At 36.8% G+C, this 23973-nt stretch overlaps 3 protein-coding genes across 4 annotated transcripts; 1 reads left to right on the forward strand and 2 right to left on the reverse strand.

Moving 5' to 3' along the window:
- LOC18788275 (HBS1-like protein) lies at window positions 1273-7854 on the reverse strand. Of its 2 annotated transcripts, XM_020553996.1 has the most exons (13): window positions 7650-7832; window positions 7143-7303; window positions 6930-7030; window positions 6199-6351; window positions 5641-5862; window positions 5390-5467; window positions 4430-4905; window positions 4209-4319; window positions 3642-4129; window positions 2988-3156; window positions 2057-2296; window positions 1832-1966; window positions 1273-1734 (listed from the first exon to the last, which is right to left on the reverse strand). In XM_020553996.1, exons 3-13 carry the CDS (start codon window positions 7024-7026, stop codon window positions 1603-1605), a joined length of 2301 nt encoding a protein of 766 aa, XP_020409585.1. In that variant the 5' UTR covers window positions 7027-7030; window positions 7143-7303; window positions 7650-7832; the 3' UTR covers window positions 1273-1602. The 2 variants fall into 2 exon arrangements, with proteins under 2 accessions (XP_020409585.1, XP_007222919.2); XM_007222857.2 differs by lacking the exon at window positions 5641-5862 and having other exon boundaries at window positions 7650-7854.
- Window positions 9091-9837, forward strand: LOC18789387 (ATP-dependent zinc metalloprotease FtsH). The gene is made up of 3 exons (XM_020557678.1): window positions 9091-9103; window positions 9260-9468; window positions 9610-9837. Exons 1-3 carry the CDS (start codon window positions 9091-9093, stop codon window positions 9784-9786), a joined length of 399 nt encoding a protein of 132 aa, XP_020413267.1. The 3' UTR covers window positions 9787-9837.
- On the reverse strand, window positions 16678-22279 carry LOC18793280 (uncharacterized aarF domain-containing protein kinase At4g31390, chloroplastic). Its single transcript, XM_007225452.2, has 14 exons — window positions 21844-22279; window positions 21397-21603; window positions 20764-20853; window positions 20502-20648; window positions 20203-20367; window positions 19891-20031; window positions 19626-19805; window positions 19178-19373; window positions 18784-18911; window positions 18436-18507; window positions 17507-17619; window positions 17266-17413; window positions 17078-17147; window positions 16678-16966 (listed from the first exon to the last, which is right to left on the reverse strand). The coding sequence occupies exons 1-14, from the start codon at window positions 22171-22173 to the stop codon at window positions 16902-16904; spliced, it is 2052 nt and encodes a 683-aa protein (XP_007225514.1). The 5' UTR covers window positions 22174-22279; the 3' UTR covers window positions 16678-16901.

The following is a 23973-nucleotide window of genomic DNA, read 5'->3' on the forward strand; positions in this document are numbered from 1 at the left end:
AACTACTTTCTTATTTATTATTTGCACTCTTCGTATTAGAGAGATAATCAGTAATGTGGTCAATATAGTAAATATGATATTCTGCTTAAGAAATTTTTCAGATATTACTAAGCGTTACTGAATTATAATAATATCTAAATGATTGATCAATATAAATCAATAAGCAACATAAAAGTAAATCGTAGTAATAATTTCGTTTTCTATCATTTTGTTGGGGATTAAGAGCTTCATTTTGTCATTATTAGTAAAAGTTGCTTTTTATTATGTCATGGTTCATCAAACATCAACCAAAGTTGACCCAAAAAAAACATCGATCAAATTGACTTGCATGTGAGGTGTGGAGTTGTACCCACTTTGGTGGGCGGTAACCCGGTTAAGTACTTGCATGTTCCAAAAAGTCAAGCTCCTTGCAATTCATCATTCTCCAAACTCCAAAGTCAAATACCACTGTTTTTTTATTTATAATTAATTTTTTTATTTATCATTTTCTTGTGTAATAAAACGTCATTTTCGCAGTAAACAACAAAATATTAAAACACCAAAAAAGAAAAAATATAATATTGAACCTTTCAATAATATTTATTAGACGTGCAAGTGTTAATTGATTTTCATGATCTCTTTCTTGTGACATTGTTTATTGAAAGATTATGTATTAAAAATGACAAGTGGCTGATTTTAATACCTAACTATTTTAATTAGAATGAGAACCGAATAAAGGACCAAATCTTTTTTTTTTTCCCCCTCTCAATTCTCTCACATCAATCGAATTTCATATAGATCTTATGGTATCATGGATTTCATCTCGTGCTAGAGAGTTGAGAAATTTTAAAAAATATTGAATTACACAACATTTGTTTAAGGAAGAATAAAAGATAGTCAACCTTTAAATGTGAATATTAATTCTAGAATGATATTTCTCTGTAGTTTGCATGCGATTTGGATTCGCTCAAACGTAAATAGTTCATAAAAAATTGCGTGCTTGGAATTTTCTAGTTTAAAAATAACATAAAAAGTTTTTTTAATCAATAAGAACATAAAAAAGATGAGAAAATTACACACCAATGAGCAATGACTTTCACAAATTGGTTGTATTTATATTTTTAACAAGTTGGGTTTCTTTTTCTTTATGTATTTTTGTATTTTATTTTTTAAGAACAAGTCGGGGTTTAGAAATAACTTAAAATGAAAGGGAGAAGAAACCATTTTATAAAGTGTAATACACTTAATTTATTCTTCTCTCTTGCCAAAGGAAAATGAAATGGAGAAGAAAAATTGACAAATACGAATTTTGATTTTACATAATTAATATTGTAGACCTTATATTAACCACTATGCATGAAAGAACCAATAAATTTTACAAATGAGTCCTCTACAAAGTACAAACCACTTGGTGTGGTGTACATGTGTATATGAAGTTATGAGCCGAGACTGCTTAATGCACATACAACAACCAAACCCCAAAATTGTTATAAGGAAAACAATTCAACCCCAAAATAAAACCACATCTAAAACTGACCTAAACCCTGAAACGCCATTGCGGGTTGGTATGAATGTATGACCAATTGATCATATTCTCCCCGCACAACCGGAACGGTGAATGAACTATTTCTGCTCCTCTATAATCCGGGTTACAATGCCAACGGCAATAGTGCTTCCTAATGCCCTTAAAAATGCCCTCCCAAGGGCTCTGGAATTAGAGAACTCTTCCACACAAACTGGCTGGTGCAAAACAACCTGAAATATGAGCAGGAAAGGATTGGTTACTATTGATACCAAAAGTACAGTACAATTAACCTGCAGAACAGCAAGCAATGGTTTTTATCTTATTCACCTCTACAATGGCGTTCTGCTTTGCAGTAAGACAGCGAGGAGCCTTTCTTGCCACTTTGCCAGTCTTGGGATCAAGTAATGACGATATTTTTACAACTCTGGCAGCCTCCTTTGCATGGTGTATGTGAAATTCCAACTGCTCATTGCAGTCATATTAGATCGCTTTCCATAAAACAACAGTGACGCAAACAGCAAAAGTAATTTGTCATGCAAATAAAATACAGACCTGAGAGCCAATTAAAATTGGGGTTGTAACATCCAAAACCAGCACCTTCATTTCCAAATGTTTTGCAACTGCAACTGGGAAACCAGGGTGACAGAGCACACCTCCTGCCATCACATGACCTCCATCTATGCCTTGCAGAGTAACAGCCACATTGTCTCCAGCTCTCGCAATTACACAAGCCTGAGAGTCACGTTCTAAAGAGCGTACGGTCCCTAATTCTCCCGAAGGCATAACCAGAACCTACACAATTAACTCATTATGGCTACAGTACAAGGAAAATACAAGGGTGGTGGAGCAAAGGAACTGTTCACTCATATATAATTGATTTGGTTAGACCAGAAATCTGATTATAAAATGGATTACCTGCGTTAGAACATGCATGAGCCTGTCATCATATCGTATGGATCAACTTTATCCAAGAAATAACAAAAGAGACACAGACAGCCAATTCAATAGCTCATGTCAATAAAAACCACAGAGCAATAAACTGTTGCTATACAAGTAAGCAATTCCCATTGAACCCAATTGCTTGAACATACAATTCGGTTTTATTGGAATTGTTTATACACAGGACAATGTTCTCTTGTCTGACTGTTAATTTAGACCACACCAACGAAATCCAATTGTGTGAATGTACTGTTCCATTTCATTGGAATTGGTTCTCTTGTCAGACTGTTAATTCAGACTACACATTTAAAGTTTCAAACACGATCCACCTGATCAATAGCATAGAATGCAGATCATCAACCAGTCTGATAAAAGAATATTTTCCCATATGCATACTTACATGTAAGTATGTACATGTGCGTGGATATTCTTGAATATATGAAATCTATGGTTTTAACTGATTCACTGAACTATCCATTTGGGAAGGGACCAAATTTTTAGTTAGATTACTCACAACGACATCTAGTACTACCCACCAACATACCTTGAATCCACTTCGGAGAGCTCCCGCTTCCAATTTACCACAAGCAGATACCTGTCCTTGTGAAGAAGATTTAATGACATCACATATAGGCATGAGCAGTGGCTTTGAAAACTCTCTTGTGGGAGGTTGGAGGGAATCAATTGCATCCAACAGGTAAGGTCCATGGTACCTGCATTTCAGTTACCTCAGACTATTTTTCATTTAAAAGAACAGCTGCACAAAAGGAAAAGTTCTCCAACAAATTTCATTAAGATGCTACATTATCTACTTCTTAAGGTGAGCTACTATCAGAACATGAACATAGGATTGCATTATATGGGCCCTAAAGAAGGTATTTTACATAAAACAAGTTACTATCCCATTATTTTCAATACAATGGCTTCCAAATGATCTGAAGAGTTCACATAAGTAAAAGATAAAGATCCTATGAGAGAGGAAAAAATTCCATAACAAAAAAAATCTGCAATACCCTAATATTAGACCCTATAACTAAGCCCACTAATAAACTAATACCCACATTCTAAAACTAATAAATAGAAACTAAATAAAAATAAGCTTGATTTCTAAGTTTGCTTCTGCGTATAAATACTACTTTTCTTCTCGTATCCATCATCAGTAGTGATTTTGAGTAGATGAAAAAGCAAGCAAACTCACCAAGAAGAAAAACGGACATCAGAAGGAGCTTCTACCAAATTCTGATTTTCCATGGCACTCAGTGGAATCCAAGACACCAAAGAATCTTTGAAGCCACAGGAACGGAGAAATGTTCCAAGTCTCTGTTTAATCAAATCAAACCGATCCTTGGAGTACTCAACAATATCCATCTTGTTCACGGCAACTATAATTTGATCAACACCAAAGCTTCTGATAAGTTGTGCATGCTCCTTTGTCTGTCCCTTGCTACCATCCACACCAGCTTCGAATGCGCCAACTGAAGCATCTATGAGAAGTATCGCGGCATCAGCTTGTGTTGCCCCAGATATCATGTTTGGAACAAAATCTTTATGGCCAGGGGAGTCAAGCACAACAACATGATATTTTCTGGAATCAAAATATGCAACGGCCACTGTCATAGTTATTCCTCTTTCCCTTTCTTCTGCACTCTCATCCAATGCCCAAGCATATGCGAAAGAGCCCTTACCCTGATTAAATCATGAACCCAAGTTGAACACAAGATTCAAGATTCTGAAACACTCAAATACTAAATTGCAATGAGGTTACCTGTAACTTCGCCTCTTTCTCATATTTGTGCATTTCTTTTTTAGATATCCTTCCCAAAAGATGAAGCAGTCTACCTGAGAGTGTTGATTTTCCAGAATCAACATGGCCAACCTACAATAACAAGTGAAATAAAAATTGGCTTCATTTCCTATGAAGTAGTAGTAGTAATAATAGTAGGAGGAGGAGGAATAGGATTATAAGACCATAATCAAGTGGCTTACTATTGCAAGATTTAGTTGAGTCAGTGTATCTACAGCTTGGTCAGGGAGCATCCAATTTTCAGGTTTGTAGTCCGCTTGTGAATGAGATCCTCTAACATTAACATTATTAGAAGATCCAGATCTAGCATCCAAATCCAAATTTTTCAAGCCACTGGTAACACTCTGCTGCTTGCCCCTAATCACAGAAGAATTTGTGCTCCCATCCACACTGTCATGTCTGCTTCTTGGCTGCGGTGCCGACGAACTATCAGACAATCTACCATTTGCTTGTAAAGTAATTATGTCACTACTTCCATCATGATAGCTGACTGTCTGATTCTCCAACTGGTTTCCCTCATCAAATCTATCTTGTTTACTTCTTTGCTCTATTGCAGAGGAGCTATCTGACCATTCAGCACTTGATTGTCCACTAACTGCACCATTCTTCTTAGCAACCTTCGAGGAAACTTTTGAAGATTTCAAGTCATTAACACTGGCTGCAAGTAAAACATAGTAGAAGACCGTATCAAACATCTAATCTAAGAAAAGCTAAACAAATGCATTTTAGAAAAATGACCAATAAAGCATGTAGTCTTCTGAAAAATAGATGATTAAAAGAACCTCTTAGTGCACTAGGCAAATATTATATGCAATCAGTTATGGTAGCAGGTTTCTTCTCAGTCCAGAACCAGCCAAGCAGTTTCTCAATTACGGGCCTGAAACAACCCATTGTTGAAGACCCCCAAACAAGCTCAAGCCATGGAAAGTTCTGTCCAGGTTTGGCAAGAACTTCTAGATCTCTTATATCATAAGTTAACCTATATTATAAGCACTATAAAACTTTTAAATTTCAAAATAGCATTCCTCTAGCGCTCTCCACAGCTTACTATATTAATATGGGAACTTTTCTCTATAGACTGGAAATTGTGATTAATAAAATTCACATCACAATGGAACTTTGATAAAATAAGAAAAGTATACCTTTTGAACCCGTTCTAGAGGACCACAATCCATTAGAAACCAAATCATCTGGGGATGGAACATCAAACTTGAAAGGAGCTGTATCATCAATGCAATTAAACTTAGAAGTCGCAAGATATATGTCACAGCTATATCTAATGATATTTTTTTAGAAGCAAGATGGTAGAATGCTTGGATTAAAAAGCATCTCTCAACTGTGAAAATGATGATCTAATTCTACTCCACATCATCTTTTGGAAAAGGGTGCAGACCTATATTAATATGGTGATTGTTATGAATGTTAAACGCATTATAGAATTCATGAATAGGTCCTTGGAAATCCCCAAGCTTGTGGAAATTATTGCCCTCTTCTATCACAAAATCATCTTTCTGCTGATGAAATAGTACAGCCTGTTTGGGTATCTGGCACGGCAATGATGCAAAAAGAGACTTGGCCATTATGGATGCTCCAGAATCTTTGCATCTGCCTTCAACTGCATGAAAGAGATCTACTCTAAAAAAGGGCAACGAACTTGATTTTTATTTTGTTTTTTATAGGATGCAATGAACTTGAAATGAAACCTGAGTAACAAGGACACTAACATAGAAATATTTGCCTGAAACAGATGAGATCCACCCAAAGGGTGATCTCAAATGAAAGTTAGATTAAATATAGTATCCTTTCGCAAACCAAAAGATACATACAAATTCTTCTTATAAACAAGGGCTAAGGAAAAGGAGTGTCCTTGTCACACAGAACTCCAATCAAAAAATAAAAATCATACAGTAGCTCAAAAATTATATTGTGAAGCCTATGATACACTTATTACCTGTTTTCTTATCACTATTGCTTTTCACCACAGGGTTTCGAAGAACCCCACAAATGTCGCATGCAGACATGCTCCCCTCATTGTCGTACGTGCAAATGGAACAACGCCAGACCTCAGGCCTTTCAGTTTCCCGCTTTGACTCAAGTGCTTTGCCTGTTAAAGCAATTACATGTTGAGCAGTTGGTATAACATAACATGTATAATATCAGCATAACAGCTGCATATCTGAAGGGTAATTATTAGTAAACAAACGATGTAAACAGATAAATAAGGATTTATTGACAGAGACTTCGCAGTTTACAAACTTAGCTAGCATTGTTCTGATTGCAAGATAGCAAGGCATCATATGAGATTTTCAAAAAATAAAAAATTGGACAAGCCAACATCTTCTAGATTGCACACACATCTTTCAATCTAAAAGTGAATTGAACCTTTGTGCTTTTTGAAGATTGAACCAACACAACAGATCACTGAAGCCAATATACACTTGTATCAAAAAGGAAAATAAGCAAGGGAAAAATTACTCCAAAACCAGTAAAATAACATGCAGAGTGAAACTGATCTGATTACCCACTCTTCTAGTCAATGAAATATAAAACTTAAATACATTATCAAATGGCCACTGTCAACCAATGGCAATAGCCTCAAGAAGATGCGACTAAGGGCACAACCAAACAAGATAAAGCCCGGGTGAAACAATGAAATAAATTCAAGTTAAAAAAGTCACTAACCATTCTTTTTTATGACAGAATCATCATCATAATCATAATCGTCATAGACATCGTAGTCATCATCATAATCAACTCCGTAGTTTACTTTACGAGGCATGGTCCTATGGAAAGAAGTGGCTCAATTAAAGACAAAAGAACTTACATACAGAAAGCCAACTTTAATCCAACAACAAAATGTGTATACGTAACTGAATGAACCAAAGAGGGACATACCCAGAAGATGCATACACCGAGCAACCCTTATGAGGGTTGATTTAACAAATGTGAACTTAATCTAATTCACAACAATGCTTTTTCAATGCTGAAAACTATTGTACGAGTTTGATTTTGAGCTCTGGAATATATTGCTCTGTCTTTCTCCCACATGAATGAAGCTGCACCCAAACATACATGTCCACAAAAAATCAGTTCTTGTTACAAAAACGCTCTGTTTTCTTAAAACAATAAGAATCTGAAACATCAAAAACTGAAGCAACTTAGAGAAAATAAAAGCATATTCGAATCGACAGTTTTCTCAGCAACCAAGGCCACGTTTGGAACAACTTGTTAATTACACATTCACGCCGAATGAGATTTTGAGGGGAAAATTCAGTTGAATTTGCACCAGTCTCCACCCAAGTAATATCCAATAAAAGAAATTCGAATAAATAAACAAGCACAGACTGCCACACATTGAAATTCGATGCATTCCAACACTTCGCCGAAAGAATTAGGGTTTACCTGGTGCAGAAGAAGTAGTGACGAGCAACGGAGAAGACGGGTTCTTTTTCTTTCTCTTCTTCTTCGTTTTCTCTGGCTCAATACTGGACTGGATATCAAGGAGGAAATTGAAGGAAGAGGTTACCTGAACACCTACTCTTTCTAATATAAAACGTTGAAACGAGAAAGAAAAATAAAAACCTTTCCTGATATGCGAAAACGAAAAGGGTTTTATTTATTTATTTATTATTATTATTATTATTGTAATCGATATCAATCAGGAATGGTTCATTCTATTATAATTTAACATGATTTAACATGATATGTACAAATTATAATTTAACGTAAAATAAATTATATATATATACACGTAAAATATATCATTTTTCTCATATTTTTTTATTTTTTAATATTTAAAAATATAGATTTAAAGAGTAGCCGGGCGGCTATAACCTTTCAATATATTTCAATATTTTAATAGTCTAGCCGGGCGGCTATACTCTTTAAATGTATACAAATTTATCTAAATTGTATAGCCGAGCGGCTATACGCTTTAAAATATAACGAATATTTAAAACTATATTTAAAGGGTATCGACGTTCGGCTATACTCTTTTAATATATTTGAATATTTTAATAGTAGAGCCGCACGGCTATACTATTTAAATATTAAATAATATATGAATATTTAAAAATATATTTTAAGAATATAGCCGCGCGGCTATACACTTTTGAATATTTTAACAGTACAGCCTCTCGGCTATAATTTTTAAATATGTGCGCATGTTTAAAAATATATTAGTATAGCTGCGCGGCCATGCGTTTTTAATATATTTGAATGTATTTAATAGTATGACAGCGCGGCTATACCGTTAGATATATACGAATATTTAAAAATATATTTAAAGAGTATAGCCGTGCCGGTACACTCGTGTACGGCTATACTCTGTTCGCTGATGGACTTGAACTCATCTCACCATCTGAACCAGGAGTTGTTTTTGTTGCATCCACTAACAGGCGCGAAGCAATTGTTCCGAAACTAGATTTGCTTTTTGGAGTTAAAATTGAAGTTACTGTACCTACTGAAGAAGAACGCTTTCAATTTCTCAAGCTCAAAACGAGACAGCTTTGATTCCAACGTTGACCTACAAGCCTTAGCTGCATCTTGCAAGGGATTTGTTGGGCCTGACCTTGAAGCTTTAGTTCGTGAGGCTGCTGTGCGTGCAAATAAAGATGTTGGTGTGTTAAGCTTAGCAACAGAAGAATTGGAGCGTGCAATGTCTGAGGTTAAAGCAATTATAACAAGAAGTGTTCCGTTGGAAATCCCAAAGTGACTTGGGAAGATATAGGAGGATTAATAAAGATGTGAAGGTAAAACTTGTATTCCGAAGGTTAATTGGGAAAATGTTGGTGGTCAAAAAGATGTTAACGGAATCTGTAATATGGCCTAAAAAAGCACCAGGATGCATTCAAGCGGTTAGGGATTAGGCCCCCAACAAGGATTCTGATGTTTGGTCCTGCTGGATGCGGCAAAACCCTCATGGCTCGTGCTGTAGCTTCTGAAGCACGGCTGACTTTCCTTGCTGTGGAGGGTCCAGACTTTTGAGCAAATGGGTTGGTGAATCTGAGAAGGCTGTGAAATCCTGTTTGCAAAGGCAACGACTAATGCCCCAGCAATCATATTCTTGGATGAAATTGACAGTCTTTCTGCTATTCGTCAGGGTTTAGCTTCAGATAGGGTTACAAGTCAGCTCTTTTTTGAATTGGAAGATTTGCATGCAAGAGATGATGTCATTGTTATTGCTGCTACAAGAAGGCCGGACAAACACTCTCAACACAAGGTACCACTGACTGATCCATGCTGCCATGCATGATGCATTTGCTTGCTTGGTTGCTTTGGACTTCATTTGTACTCAAGAAAAAGAAAAAGTAATCAACTTCATTTGGAAGTGCTTCTTCTAAGTTTATCTGATTTTTTGCAGCAGGTTTTCAAGCCTTGGAAAGTTGAGACATTTGAAGAAGATGGGATTTTGGTTTTGGAGTTTGGAGAGACACTTCCCATTGGACCAGGAGTTCTGGGTATTGGGTTTGAAGGAATTTTGAATGACAAGATGAAGGGATATATAGAAGGTGTGTTCTTTGAATTCTGGGTTTGTTAAATTGTTACACAGTCAATAATATTTTACATTTCAATGGTATAAATATGTTTAAACTTTGATTCATTCTGTGCAGTACATATGAGCATAAGGGTGAGAAGAAAAATATGGCCGTTGCATTTGAACCGGTTGATGCCAGGCGGTGCTTTCCATGCTCTGATGAACCTGCTTGGAAGGTAGTGATTTTGTTTAAAGCGATTCTGGAGACTTAACATAGTTGTAATTTCATCTTCGAGTCCACTAGTAAAGAAAGAGATTTAATTGACCCCGTTCATTCTTATCGGAACTTTGATTGACAGGCTACATTGAAGATCAGATTGTATGATGTTCCATCTGAATTAGTAGCTCTCTCCAACACGCCGGTTGTGGAAGAAAAAGTTGGACATCTGAGAGCAAGCCCAGCGCACCCAACAAACCGGGCCAAAGGCAGCCCGAGAGAAGGAAGACCAGCTCCAGCGCGGAAGGAGAAGCCCGGGCAAGGCGTGGGTCCCACCAGCCCGGGCAGGCCCAAGGGCGAAATCAGACTGGGCTCGAGCCCGAGTTGGATGACGTCATCCAACCCAGTGTCCAACGGTAACCTGCCACGTGTCAACACCGGGTGGCTCCGATTAGTTTTTTTCCAGAAATCCTACGGTTCTCATTTTTTTGGCCAAAAATATTTTAAAAAAATCCTAAAAAATCCGAAAAAATTCTGAAATTTTTTTAAAAAAAATACCAAAAAAGTATGTATTTTTTCCCTATAAATACCTAACCATTTTATCTACTTTCAACACCAAATCTTCATACAATTTCTTCTCCATACAATATTTTCTACTCTCCACTCACATTATTCATTTTCCACACCAATTCTCCATACAAACTCATCTCCTTCCAATATTTTTTACTCTCTACTCATATTTTTCACTTTCCACACCAATTCCATACAAACTTTTCTCCTTCCAATATTTTTTACTATCCACTCACATTTTTGTACTACTTTCCATTTGTAGAAAATAAACAAATAGCATCTTCTGTCGAAATCGGAGGCTCGTGGTCAACCCAGGAAGATATTGCGTTGTGCGAGTCTTGGGTGAACGTTAGTCATGACCCTATCACGGGCAATGAGATGAAGTTCCATCATATGTGGAGCAAAATTCATGGAGAATTTTGTCAAAGATCGGGTTCTATTCGGACCGAAATGGCTTTGTCTAGTAGATGGAAACTTCTAAACAAAGAGTTAGGGAAATGGAGAAATGCCTTGACAAAAGCAAAGGACAACATTCGGAGCGGTGCGAATCTTTCCGATGAGGTAAAATATTTTTAATTGTCATTTTAATCAATTTAATGTAACTTTTTTTTATTGCATATTCTATTTCTTTTTGTTGCACAATGTTTATTTTATTTTTGCATTTCCTAATTGGCTTTATTTATTTACATAATCAATTTTATTCTTGCATTTCAAATATGTTTATAATTTCATGCATAATCTTTATTTTTTGTTTTTGCATTTTCAATTTGTCTATATTTATTTACATAATCAATTTTATTCTTGCATTTCAAAATAGTTTATAATTTCTTGCATTGTATATTTTTTTAATGCACTTCCAATTATTTATTTTGAATAGATCATATAAGCACAAATGTGGTTCGGTGCCATGGGACAAGGGAAAAAATTTTTGTGCATTTCCAATGTTGGGAAATTGTCAAGGATTGTTCCAGATTCAAAATTATTCTTACCGCACCCCCGGTTGTGTTGCATGATACGCCGCTCCACGAATCGCCATTAACCGATTCACCATTGGACTCCCCAATGGAAACGGAGTCACCACTCCCACGTCCGCCGAGACCTATTGGGAGAAAGGCGGCAAAGGCCAAGAGAGGGGGCACTTCGAACATTGATTGTGTTCAAATATTCGAGCAAATAGCTAAGAACAACTCTCTAAGATTGGAGAGAGACTTGAGGAGAGATGAAGCGGACAAGGCACGATTGGAAGCCTTTGCAATTGAAAAGCAACATGCAAAAGAAAAAGACGACGATGAAAAAGAGATGAAAATCATGGCCATGGATACGAGCCATATGTCTCCTGAAACAAAGGCCTATTGGAAGCATAAACGAAGGGATGTGATGAGAAGAAAACTTTTCCATGACGACGGACCTAGCAATACGGATTGGCTAAATGATGAAAACCATTAGATTGTATTGTTGTATTTTTTTATAATTGTTGTATTTTTTTTAAATTGTTGTATTATCCTTTAATTTGTTGTATTGTTTCTTTTTTATTCAATCAAAAAAGCATTCTATAATTGGACTACTTATTAAAAACATTTGAGCATTCCTCACAAAGATTAATTAAAAACAAACCTTCATTTATTGCAAACAACACACAAAACAAACCATACATAAAAGCATAATAATAAAAAAGACCTCGCAATAATTCCACAAAACACAACACACAAAAACAAAGCATGATTAAAAAAAAATCATAAATCCAAACAAAGCACAAATCTAGCCTTCATCCATTGTGATTGCCTTTCATCTGCCACAAGTGCTCGATCAAGTCAACTTGACGTCTTTCGTGAACATATGAAGATTGCATTTCTTGATAACGATCAATCATGGGGTTGTTGAATCGACCATCCTGAAGTAACGGTTCGGGCTCCAATGGTAGTCCATTTGGTCCTATCGGCCTTTCATATATTCTTGTCAACGCCGTGTTCATAGGATCGGGTTCAAACACCTCTGGAGCATCGTAGTCATACTCATCCTCCACAATCATGTTGTGGAGGATGATGCAAGTCATCATAATACTCCTCAGCACCTCCTCGTCTAGCATCCGAGCAGCACCCCTGATAATTGCCCAACGAGCTTGCAAGATACCGAAACACCTTTCCACGTCTTTCCTGTAACCTTCTTGAAAGGAAGCAAAGCTTCTTTCCTTCTCGGATTGGGGATTCGGAATTGTTTTCACGAATGTCGTCCACCTAGGATAAATTCCGTCGGCAAGGTAGTAGGCCCCAGAGTATATGGTATTGTTGATTTGGTATGTGACCTGAGGGGAATGACCTCGCAATACCTCATCGAACACCGGGGATTGACCAAGGACATTGAGGTCATTCTGAGATCCGGCAACCCCAAAAAAGGCATGCCAAACCCAAGTGTCGAATGAAGCTACGGCCTCCAAAATGATACTTTTTTGGCCCTTCCGATTCCCATACTCTCCTTGCCACGCAGTAGGACAATTCTTCCACTGCCACTGCATGCAATCAATGCTTCCGATCATTCCTGGGAAACCTCGAGCCTCGCCTTTTTGTAGAAGCCTTTGCAGGTCCCTCGGAGTGGGTTTGCGAAGGTACTCCCTCGTGTACAAATTTTCCACTGCATCACAGAATCTCACCAAGCACTCTAGGATAGTAGATTTTCCCATCCTTGCAATCTCATCCACCTGCTCTGCAGATGCCCCATAAGCAAGCATCCGCAAAGCAGCTGTAAGTTTTTGCTCCGGGATAAGACCCAAAACTCCAACAGCATCATGCTTTTGAATGAAGTATGTGTCGTAATTCCAAATATCATGCATGATTTTTTGGAACAAATGTGGCTGCATTCTATATCTCTCTCGAAACTTATGAGCAGGATATAACGAATTTGGGATAAAGTAATCCTCCAAGAGATTCTTACCCCGAGACTCTCTGCGTCTGTCCACATTCGGGGCACGACGACGATGGTGTTGGCTTGATTGATTCATCATACACACCGCCGCTACTTCAAGCATTTCTTCCTCTTCTTCATCGGCGTCCCGATCTTCTTCCTCACGTCTACGCCGGATTTCTTCCCATTCTTTCTGTTGCCTCTCCAACACCCTCCTGAAGTTTGACATTGAGAGTATAATGGGAAATTGTAAAATCTGAGAAATGAAGGAATATATCAGAGATGGTGTGAGAGGAGTGGTGTTGATGGTGTAGTTATATAGAAGGATTCAGAAGATAGAGATGACACGTGGCACAATTTTAGAGGGTGAAAATCTTATCTGAAATCTGAGATCACTATTTGTAAAAAAATATCTGAAAATCTTATCAGACATGGGACACGTGGCACAATTTTAGAGGGTGAAAATCTTATCTGAAATATGACATTATAATTTTTTAAAATTATCTGAAAATCTTATCTGACATGGGACACGCGGCACAATTTTAGAGGGTGAAAATTTTATCGGAAATCTGAGATTATAATTTTTATTAATGAATATCCGAAAATTTTATCTGGAATAAGACACGTGGCAACCGAGATTCACATCCGAAAATCTTATCCGAAAATTTAATTACAAAAAATTATCAAAATTAATGATTTAAAGTATTAAAAAAATAGGAAATAAAGTACAATGAATAGTAATTGCCCTAGACTTGCCCTAGACTTTGCCCTTGTGGGTGGAACCACAAATGGCAAGGCTGACACTATTCACGTGAATAGTGTCAGCCCTTGCTTGCCCTTGCTTGCCCTTGCCTTAGACTTTGCCCTAAGGGGTGGAGTTGCTCTGAAGGCAGTTTCATTTCAAGCATCACCAATCATGTCTACATATTTGGTGGCCGTTGTTGTTGGGTTGTTTGATTATGTTGAAGATCATACATCTGATGGTAAACTCATACACAATGTCCCTTGTTTTGTGTGTATGTTAGTACAACCTTTTCTTGGTGGTGTCACTTTTCATCTCGTCATAGGGGTCAAAGTGCGGGTCTATTGTCAAGTTGGTAAGGTGAACCCAGGGAAGTTTGCTTTGAACGTTGCTGTCAAGACTTGAATTTTACAGAGAGTATGTTTTGGATCACAATACTACAAAAATTACTAATCATTCATATTCAAATTTGAAGTTACACTTGATGCATGTTGTGGATTATAAGTACTAGTTTCTCTAATTTTTTTTCCCTTCCCTGCTAATTCTGCATCATTATATTTGACATTCAAAATTGAATCATTGACGAAATGTTCGACAGTTACTTTGCTGTGCCATACCCTTTGCCCAGAATTGTGGTTTAGATACATACCAAGAAACAGCTTTTGCTCTTTGATGAACAGAATTCTACAGCTGCCAACAAGCAATGGGTTACATACACATCCTGAATGTCACTCTAGCTTTCAGAATTTAGCTTGGTTCATATGATATGTAGCTGTTGTTTTTGAACCCTAAAGAAATGTTTAATCGTTTCATTTGGAATTTGTGAAAGGTTGCAACTGCAGTGCACATGAATTGGCACACCAGTGGTTTGGCCATCTTGTAACGATGGAATGGTGGACACACTTATGGCTGAACGAGGGATTTGCAACATGGGTATCACTTCATTTCACTTGTTGTAATTGTTATTTTATATGCTTTTGGACTTAAAGTGAGTATTTTAAAGCCATTACGTGAGCTATTTAGCTACGGATAGCATGTTACCAGAGTGGAAAATGTGGACTCAGTTTCTTGATGAAATTACTGGGGGTCTTAAGCTCGATGGGCTTGAAGGTGTGAGAATGTGAAGGTAAAGAGTCCCACATTGGGAAGTTGAGAAACCTAGCAAGGGCTTATAAGGAGTTGGGTTACTCCCCCCATTGCCAATTGGTTTTGGGGTGGAACCTCAACTTCCTTCAGAAGGATCTCACCCTATTGAGGTATTACTACGTGGACTAAGTCTTTCCATGGTTTTATTTTAATTTTGTTGTCCAAAATTTTGCTCTTTGGCGGCATCAAACCTAGATCACCTGCATGACAGGCTTTAAATAGTAATATTCACCACTGTACTTTGCAGGGCATAATTTATTGAAGAGTATTAGTATATATGTGTTTCGGGTATATTATGTTTTAATCTTTCTTCGTTTTGGCCAGGTGGAGATCAATCATGCTTCTGAGGTTGATGAAATAAGGGAGCTTCTGTTATCCGGATGCTACAGAACTATCTTGGTGCTGAATGCTTCCAGGTTGGTACTTTAGTTTGTTAGCAAGCATCCTTGAAGATTGAAGCAACTATCTTATTTTCTGAAATTTTTACATTTATGTCATGGAAATTTCCAAAAAATCAAGGCTTCTGGGCATGCAGGATTTTTAGAGGATAGAGATCTTGAGGAGGTTGTTGGATTGTGATGTGAAATACTGAGCTAGCTCAATATCTAGTTCTCTGGCACAATCGGGCGGACCTTAATTATAGCCTTTTTTTTTAAGTCAGAAGAACTTAACCATAGTCTTTTAGCATAAATTTGATGCTGGGCTGATCTTGACCCTTAAAATCTATCCATACTGAACATAATGGCTGTGGTATAATTTATGTCTGTCTTTACAGTTAACAATTTATGCTATATCTAAACAGTATAGCCGCCCGGCTATACCCCTTAAATTTAAGGAGTATAACCGCACGGCTAGACTGTTTAAATATATTGGAATATTTTAATGGTATACCCCGTTCGGCTATACTCTTTAAATAGCCGCCCGTTTAAACGTATAGCCGCGCGGCTATACTTTTTAAATATTTTATCTTTAATATTTATTTATTTTTCTGTATGATATTCCAGTATTTATTCATTGGTACTTGGACAACTTATAAAAAGATATATTCTGTTCATATGGCGATTCTTCTGGCCACGGTTTAAGAATATTATGAGCAGTGCACGTGTGCCGACTGTAATCTTGAAGGTTCTTTTTCTAATTTTACAGAATAAAGAGAGTTTCAAAGTTAGATTAGCTTAATTATATTACCTCTGTTTTTGTTTTTTAATTTAGCAATATCTGAGCTATTGTTTTATATATTTGAGTGAATTTGAAGAAACAAAAGGAAAAATAATATCAATTTAGTTAGATAAATTTTCACCATTCGATCAATTATCTAACTTCCCCCATAAATTAACTTTATAACGTTCATAAAATCCGAATCAAAAGGAGAATTTCGTGATTTGCCCCAAAAACTGCAATTGGTTTGCAGATATCTATACCAAATAATGTTTCTATACAGATGCAGCAGTGCACGTTTTTCATATACAACATTTGCAAGGCAATTTACAACTTGATACAACAGGCTGTCGTCCAATAAAACGGTGTAAGATTCGTCTCGTATAATATACTCGTTAGGTAGTAAAACTTTGTCATGTTTTGCAGCTAACTCCAAAAAACTTTGGTCTACCTATCAGCTAACACAGACTCACTCCATGAAAGCATCAGATCTCGCACAACGGTTGGAAAATCTGCACGTCCCAACACAAAAAAGAAAGCCGAATGTGGTCAACAGATGTGATACAAATAATTTTGATCATAACCTAACATTTGAGTTTAAAAGGGTTAAATGAAGTTCTTACCTCGAGCTACTTCCACAGCAACTGAAGGTACGTCTATCTGATCCTCAACCAGTCTATACACATCCACAAGCTATAGAGAATGGCATATCAACAACAAGCTTGTCAAAATTTAGTCCTAAAGATTATGTTTTTCATTTTCTTTCTTCTTCGTTTCTTCAGAAAATAAGAAAAAAGAGAGGTTCTCATACCTCTTGAATGTGAAGCTTTGAATCTTCTGTCAAAGCAAGAATGAGCTTTCTACGAATTCCTTCGTCGAAAATGAAAAGGCGAGCTCCATCTTTGATGGTGTCAGTGAGGTCCAGTTTCCTACTGACTTGCAAATCTCTTGACCCTTGCCTGCACAACATAGCCAAGAAAATATAACCATCTTAAACTCCGAAGAAGAAGAGAACAAACAAATTGGCAAGTAGGGCATGATCAGATACAGACATGTCTTTTGCTTGGAATGCAGGGTTGCTGCTCAATTTGGTCACGTTTTCTTTGGCAAGAACTATGAGGTTTTCTAGCCGCTTCCATTGGAAAACACCATCTTTAAATAGAACCTAAAACCAGAAGCAGATTATTATCAAAGGATTGCAATTTCAGAACCAAATCTATATGGTTGATGATTCTTGGACATGGCTAATTGAAATAACAATATAGTATAAGAAGAAGAAGAAATGCATAAGCTCGACCAAAGAAATCATTTTTCGAAACCAGGGGAAAATTGAGGTGTTGTGGTTTGAACAAGTTAGGGAAAATAAAGAGAAACTGATAAGGCCAGAGAAAAAGGAAGAAGGCAAAAAGGAGAAATTCAAAGTTTAATTCATCCCGTACCCATTACTGAACAAGTTACGGAAAATAAAGAGAAACTAATAAGGCCAGAGAAAAAGGAAGAAGTTAAAAAGGAGAAATTCAAAGTTTAATTCATCCCGTACCCATTACAGACTATTCCCTTGTCCTGATACAAGATAGGAAAGGAAAAGATGTCCAATGATTTGGGGCTGACTGTCTAACGGTACTCCTAGGTTCATGGAGGAATCCTATACATTTATTCTAGCATCATCTAAAGGAAAAACAAGGTTGGGCTTGAGGGAAGGAAGGCTTTGACGATATTGTTTATAGATAATTGGTTTTGATGCTTATTGAGTGTCAACAAAAGCTTTTTCATAGCAAATCAGAAAAATCCTCAAAATAAAACATAGTTGTTCCCATGGATAACACTGCTCATTTTGTTCAGAGCAAGTTCTCTTCTTTTCTTTTTTGAACTGCAGAGCAAATTAATGAGAATGAAAGGTTCTTGAACATATGTAGGTTTGATTCAAAATTCAACTAACAGCCATCTAAGGACATTAAATACAAAATAGCTTTGAACTCACCTGTATGAGGCGTTCACGTAGAGCTGGGTTTGGATCCGTTAGGAGGCGCTTTGCCACATATGGATAGGCAACCTATTTGATTGAATAATGTTAAGAACAGTATGGGGAAAGAAAGCTTGTCATACAACAAATGGCTATCACCGCAATAACAAAATTTGTATACGAGAAATGAGGTTTCTAATTGCAAAACATGACAGGCACTCCATTGCAGCATTTAGTATACATAACTAAAAGTAATTTAAAAGAAAGTTAACATTGGGTTAAATGGTCTATAAGAGAAAACTTCTACATGCCTAATTTCATCCGTTAGAAAAGGCGTATGAGAAAAAGAAAAAGATCTACGCTTACCTCAAGAAATTTGAAGTCTGGCTGCAAAGTAAAACAGATGCCCTCTTGAGTCAATAAAGAACGGATAACAAGCGAAAACCTTTCTGGGATACGGATGGGATAGTTGTAGACTAATTGGTTAAACTTCCCTGCATCAAAGCCAGAAGAAATCATATTGAATATTACAAACTACATAAGAAAAGATAAACACAAAATGAGCTAACAGAAGACAATTATCTCTTTCCCCCACAGCATCAGAAAACCTTGCAGGCAACTAAATCATACCTAAATAGGGTATAATTAAGACGAAGGATTATATGCATATCATATCTACACACACTCACACAAGCACAGACTTCCACAGAAAAAAAAGAAAAACAGGAATACGAATCAAAATTATAGGACATGAAATTACCGGTAACACTCCGAAAATTAAAGTCAGACAGTCCTTTTCCAACAGAGTTCTGCCATATCGATTCTAAAGCTGGAACAATAGGAGAGACATCAGTCCCAGGAGCCAAGAAGCCAAGTCGAGTGAAGTCATTTGCCATCTCAACATAGTCCTCGTTTACAGCATGGACAACAGCATCGATCAAAATTTGTTTATTTTGCTGAAAAATAAAAGATAGATCAATATGTAGGCAAGGCAAATTAAGAAAAACTAAAGCATAATGGAAAACTAACAGATACAAATGCGTTCTTATTTTTCATATAGACCATTGAAATGTACTAGTTTTGGTGGCTGGGCTGTCCTACTGGTATGGATGGTTACTACGTACTATGTTAAACCCTCACAACTATAAGAAGAATACATTAAAGATTTCGAGTTTTCCTATTAAATACCATTGAAGTCCATATTTCACCTGACTAAGAACAGCTACATTCCCAAAGTCCACGTATGCAATACGTCCATCTTGCATGGCAAAAATATTTCCAGGATGTGGATCTCCATGGAACAACCCAAATTCTAGCAATTGCCGCAATGCAGCACTGACTCCAACTGTTAAGAACCCATTTACGTCAATACCAGCATCTTTAACAGCCTGAAATACATGGAGGGATATTATTGGTAAAGATATATCTTCTCATGTTTCTTTAAAATAGCACTGTTTATCTTGACAATCGTACCTGTGGGTTAGTGCACCGAATACCATCAATCCACTCCATCACTAGAACACGTGGACCACAAAGTTGCTTGTAAACCCGAGGAATTTTAACCGTAGGATCACCTTTGAAGTTCACAATAAAATCTTCAATGTTGCGGGCTTCCTGTATTACAGGAAACAGAGTTTCGCTAGTAATTAGAAAGGTCAAAATAAAAATGCAATCATAGTGGTTGTTCAAACTGCAATTCAAGTCATGATGATAATGAAGCCGTAGGAATAAATATAATGCCATCAAGGTTCATTTTTTGTGCTATAGCGCAGGTCTGAAATGTACCAAAGTGTAATCAAGCTCCTCCAAAAGCTTCTCACCAAATTCATCAACAATCAGCTCAGCATTGCACCCCAGTTTCTGTAGACTGATGCCATTCAAGAATGAAGCAAGAGTACGGAATAGAAAAAGATCCCGGTAAATTATAGGTTCTATCTCCGGCCTTTGGACCTGTAAGTATTAAAAAAATAATAATAAAAATTTAGATTGTTTTCGGGATTTTTGCCACAGTAACCTTTTCATCATTTTTGCAACATAATAATTGTGGAGCTGTTAATGACCTAAGAAAAGGCCCTTATGTAAACCTTAATAGCAACTTCCTCTCCAGAGTCACGTAACGTAGCTCGGTAAACTTGACCTAAACTGGCAGCTGCTATCGTCCGAGACGAAATTTTACTGAAAACAGCTTCTAGGGGTTGACCCAATTCCTCTTCTATTATATTGAAGGCAACCTGAACCAATGTCATGCCATATTCTATTTTAAGTTATCTAAACTCCACAGGACAAAATTGTCTCATCCCAGATACAAGCAACAAGATTTTTTTTTTGGCTAAAATGAGTTTTTACCTGATTGGGGAAGGAAGGAACGTCATCTTGAAGAATGCACAGTTCATTCATATAATCTTCTCTGATAATATCAGGTCTGTTTGCAAGAACCTTTCAATACATGGGTGAAATCAGGCATATGTATATTTGAGCAAATATAAGAACCTAAAATTCAATGGCTGAGTACAACTAGATTTCAAATCACGTGGAGAGAAATTTTCCACTTTGATACTTCATACTACAACTGAAGTAACATGGTGACAATTTCATTCTAATTTTTCTTATATCGATCTGAATTTCAGAAAGCTATGTGAATAGACCATAAAAACCATTGAAGTTATTTAAGAACAATCTTACAATTAAACAATAAAACAGTCAAAACTCTGATTATAATCTCAAAAAATATTTATCCCAAATGCATCGGATCGACCACAATGAAGGGTGCCTCCTATTACATCTAATCTAACCTTTTAGATATTTACATATTTACTCCTTCATTGCATTCTTGATCTTAAATATTAAAACCTGACTGGAAAAACTTACAGCTAATGCATCATTTTTTTGTTGTTGCTATTTTCAGCTAATGCAGTGGAAGTATACTGACATGTTTCAACAAGGAAAATAGGATATGACTGATATGAGGGAGGTGCAAACCTGGCCAGCTTTGATGAAAGAAGGCCCCAAATCACACAGGAGGTTTCTAAGCTGCCGAGCACGAAATGGAACAACTTCTTCATCCCTTCCGACGAAGCAGTCATACGTCAAGGCAGACCAGTACAATCCCAAACTCCACACAATCTCCACGCCTCGCGAAATTAGAGACACAATTGCCCCTCTGGATTCCAACACCTTATTCCTCACCTAATTATATACAACAGCATCAACTAGATGATCATCAAATTCGCCCAGAATTAAACACAAATTCAATTAGAAACATAGCAAACTAAATCAATTACAATTTCCAACCAGGACTGAATCATTTGCGTCCCGTCATATTCAACTTTCATTATCAACAACATTAACATACAACTTCACACCAAAAATTAAAAGAAATGAATAAAATATAATATAAATTCAATGAACTAGAGTTGAATTTAGTACATTTTCGGGTGTGTACTTGCGGAACGGCACGCAAACGCCACGTTCGAAGTCGAGCTGCTCCATGGCGGCGCTAGGCTTGTTCGATGGCTCCAACCTGCTCTCACCGCCGCTCCCCAAGCTCCTCCGCTTTTCGATTGCGGATGACGCAACGTTCGAAACTCGGAATTGCAACGGTCTCTTGCCTCTCCGTATTCGAAGCCTGTACTTAAACGAAGTCGGAGCTTGGAACGGCGCATTTAATCTGTGGCTTGGAACAGCGTGAGCTCTCGAGCTTAGGTGCTTGGTAGGAGATGGAGCTGTGCTTGTGCAATTTACGCACAGGAAGTCCATGGCTCCTGCTTTCTCAGTGGAAGTGAGAGAGAGAAAGAAGGTGGTGGGAGAAGGGAAAGGGGCGAAGAGGAAGTGAGCAAGTGAGCAACGACTTCAAAAATTCGTTGGAAAAAACGGATATTATATTATATATTTGTGTGAGCCATGGCCAGCCACATAAACGTTTTGGGAAGTAGTTTGGATTATTACTTCAAAACGTAAGGGAAAGTGGGAATTGTGAAAGTGATGGGCTGCAACGCAAATATTGTCTTTAGGATCATTTCTTTTAATTATAAATATCCTATGTTATATTTTCCAGTAATTACGATAAGACTTTAATACCTGATTGTGGGTAATTATAAATTGCTCGCTACAGCTCTCAGCCAGGAGTCATATCGGACATATTTAGGTGGTCAAATCGGGTCCATATATGCAGTCATATCGGACACATTAGGTCATTGGAAAATATTTTGGTCATGTTTACTGATGATGGAGTTGCACATGGGTTGGTTCGTTTCGCTTTATTTATGAACTATTGTTTACTGATTTGGGTTTTTTTATGTGTATGTATACATCATCCTTTAAAATGTTTCTGGTTTGAATGTCGGTTCAATATTTCTATTTATCTGATATTTTGAAAGTATATAGAAATATTAGACCGATATCCAGACCAAAGACATAACAATCAAAGAAAATTCAAATAAGCAAAGTTCAACAAAAGCATTTTATGGGACAATATAAAACCTAAAATGTATACTTCAAGAACAGATACATACCCCACTCCACGAAAGCATCGGATCTTGCACACCGGTTGGAAAATCTACTTGTCCCGACACCAAAAATGAAAGCAAAATAGTCTGACACTTGAGTTAAAAATGGTTAAATTAAGTTTTGAGCTCATGCTAATTCCACAAGAAGCTTGTCAAAACTTGGTCCTAAAGATTATGTTTCTCCTTTTCAGAAAATAAGAAAAACCTCATGAATTGAATGTGAAGCTTTGATATAACGATCTTAAACTCTCCAGCATAAGAACAAACAAATTGGCAAGCAGGGCATGATCAGACACAGACATGTCTTTTGCTTGGAATGCAGGGTTGCTGCTCATCTTGATCACGTTTTCTCTGGCAAGAACTACGAGGTTTTCTAGCTGATTCCATTGGAAAACACCATATTTAAATAGTACCTAAAAGCAGAAGCAGATTATTATCAAATCAACATACTCAACTTTTCTTTTCTTTATTCATTTCTACACTTGTCGGTCTCTTTATTAGTGTTGTTGCAAATCAATTAATAACTGTTACGTTTGGTGCCACTTAACCCTATATTAGGAGAACATTTTATAAAATAGCCATTATATAAAATTCATTTTAGCATCATACATTTTTATTTGAAAATTACTTGGCATTAGGAGAAAGTAAGTTGAAGAGAGCTGTCAGGGAGAGAAATGAGATCAAATAAAAAAAATGTGATGTTAAAATTGATTTTATATAACGATAATTTTATAAATTGTTCTCCTAATATGGGGTAACTGGCACCATACGTAACAGTCATGAATTGATTTGTAAAAAAACTAATAAACATAGTCACATGTGAAGAAATGAATAAAGAAACGAAAAGCTGAGTATGTTAGCTTTGATGAAACAAGGCCCCAAATCACACCGAATTTTATGAATATAAACTATCATCAGCTTGCACCCTCTGATCTTTACAGGAGATGATAGGGACTCTTCCCTATAAGTGCCATGATCAGGCTCTCAACTAGTAGAGGGGCATCCACGTAATATGCATGATAAAATAGTATAGCATATATGCATGACACCA

The sequence above is a fragment of the Prunus persica genome, chromosome G1 (genome assembly GCF_000346465.2).
Source record: "Prunus persica cultivar Lovell chromosome G1, Prunus_persica_NCBIv2, whole genome shotgun sequence".
NCBI classification, from domain to species: Eukaryota; Viridiplantae; Streptophyta; class Magnoliopsida; order Rosales; family Rosaceae; genus Prunus; species Prunus persica.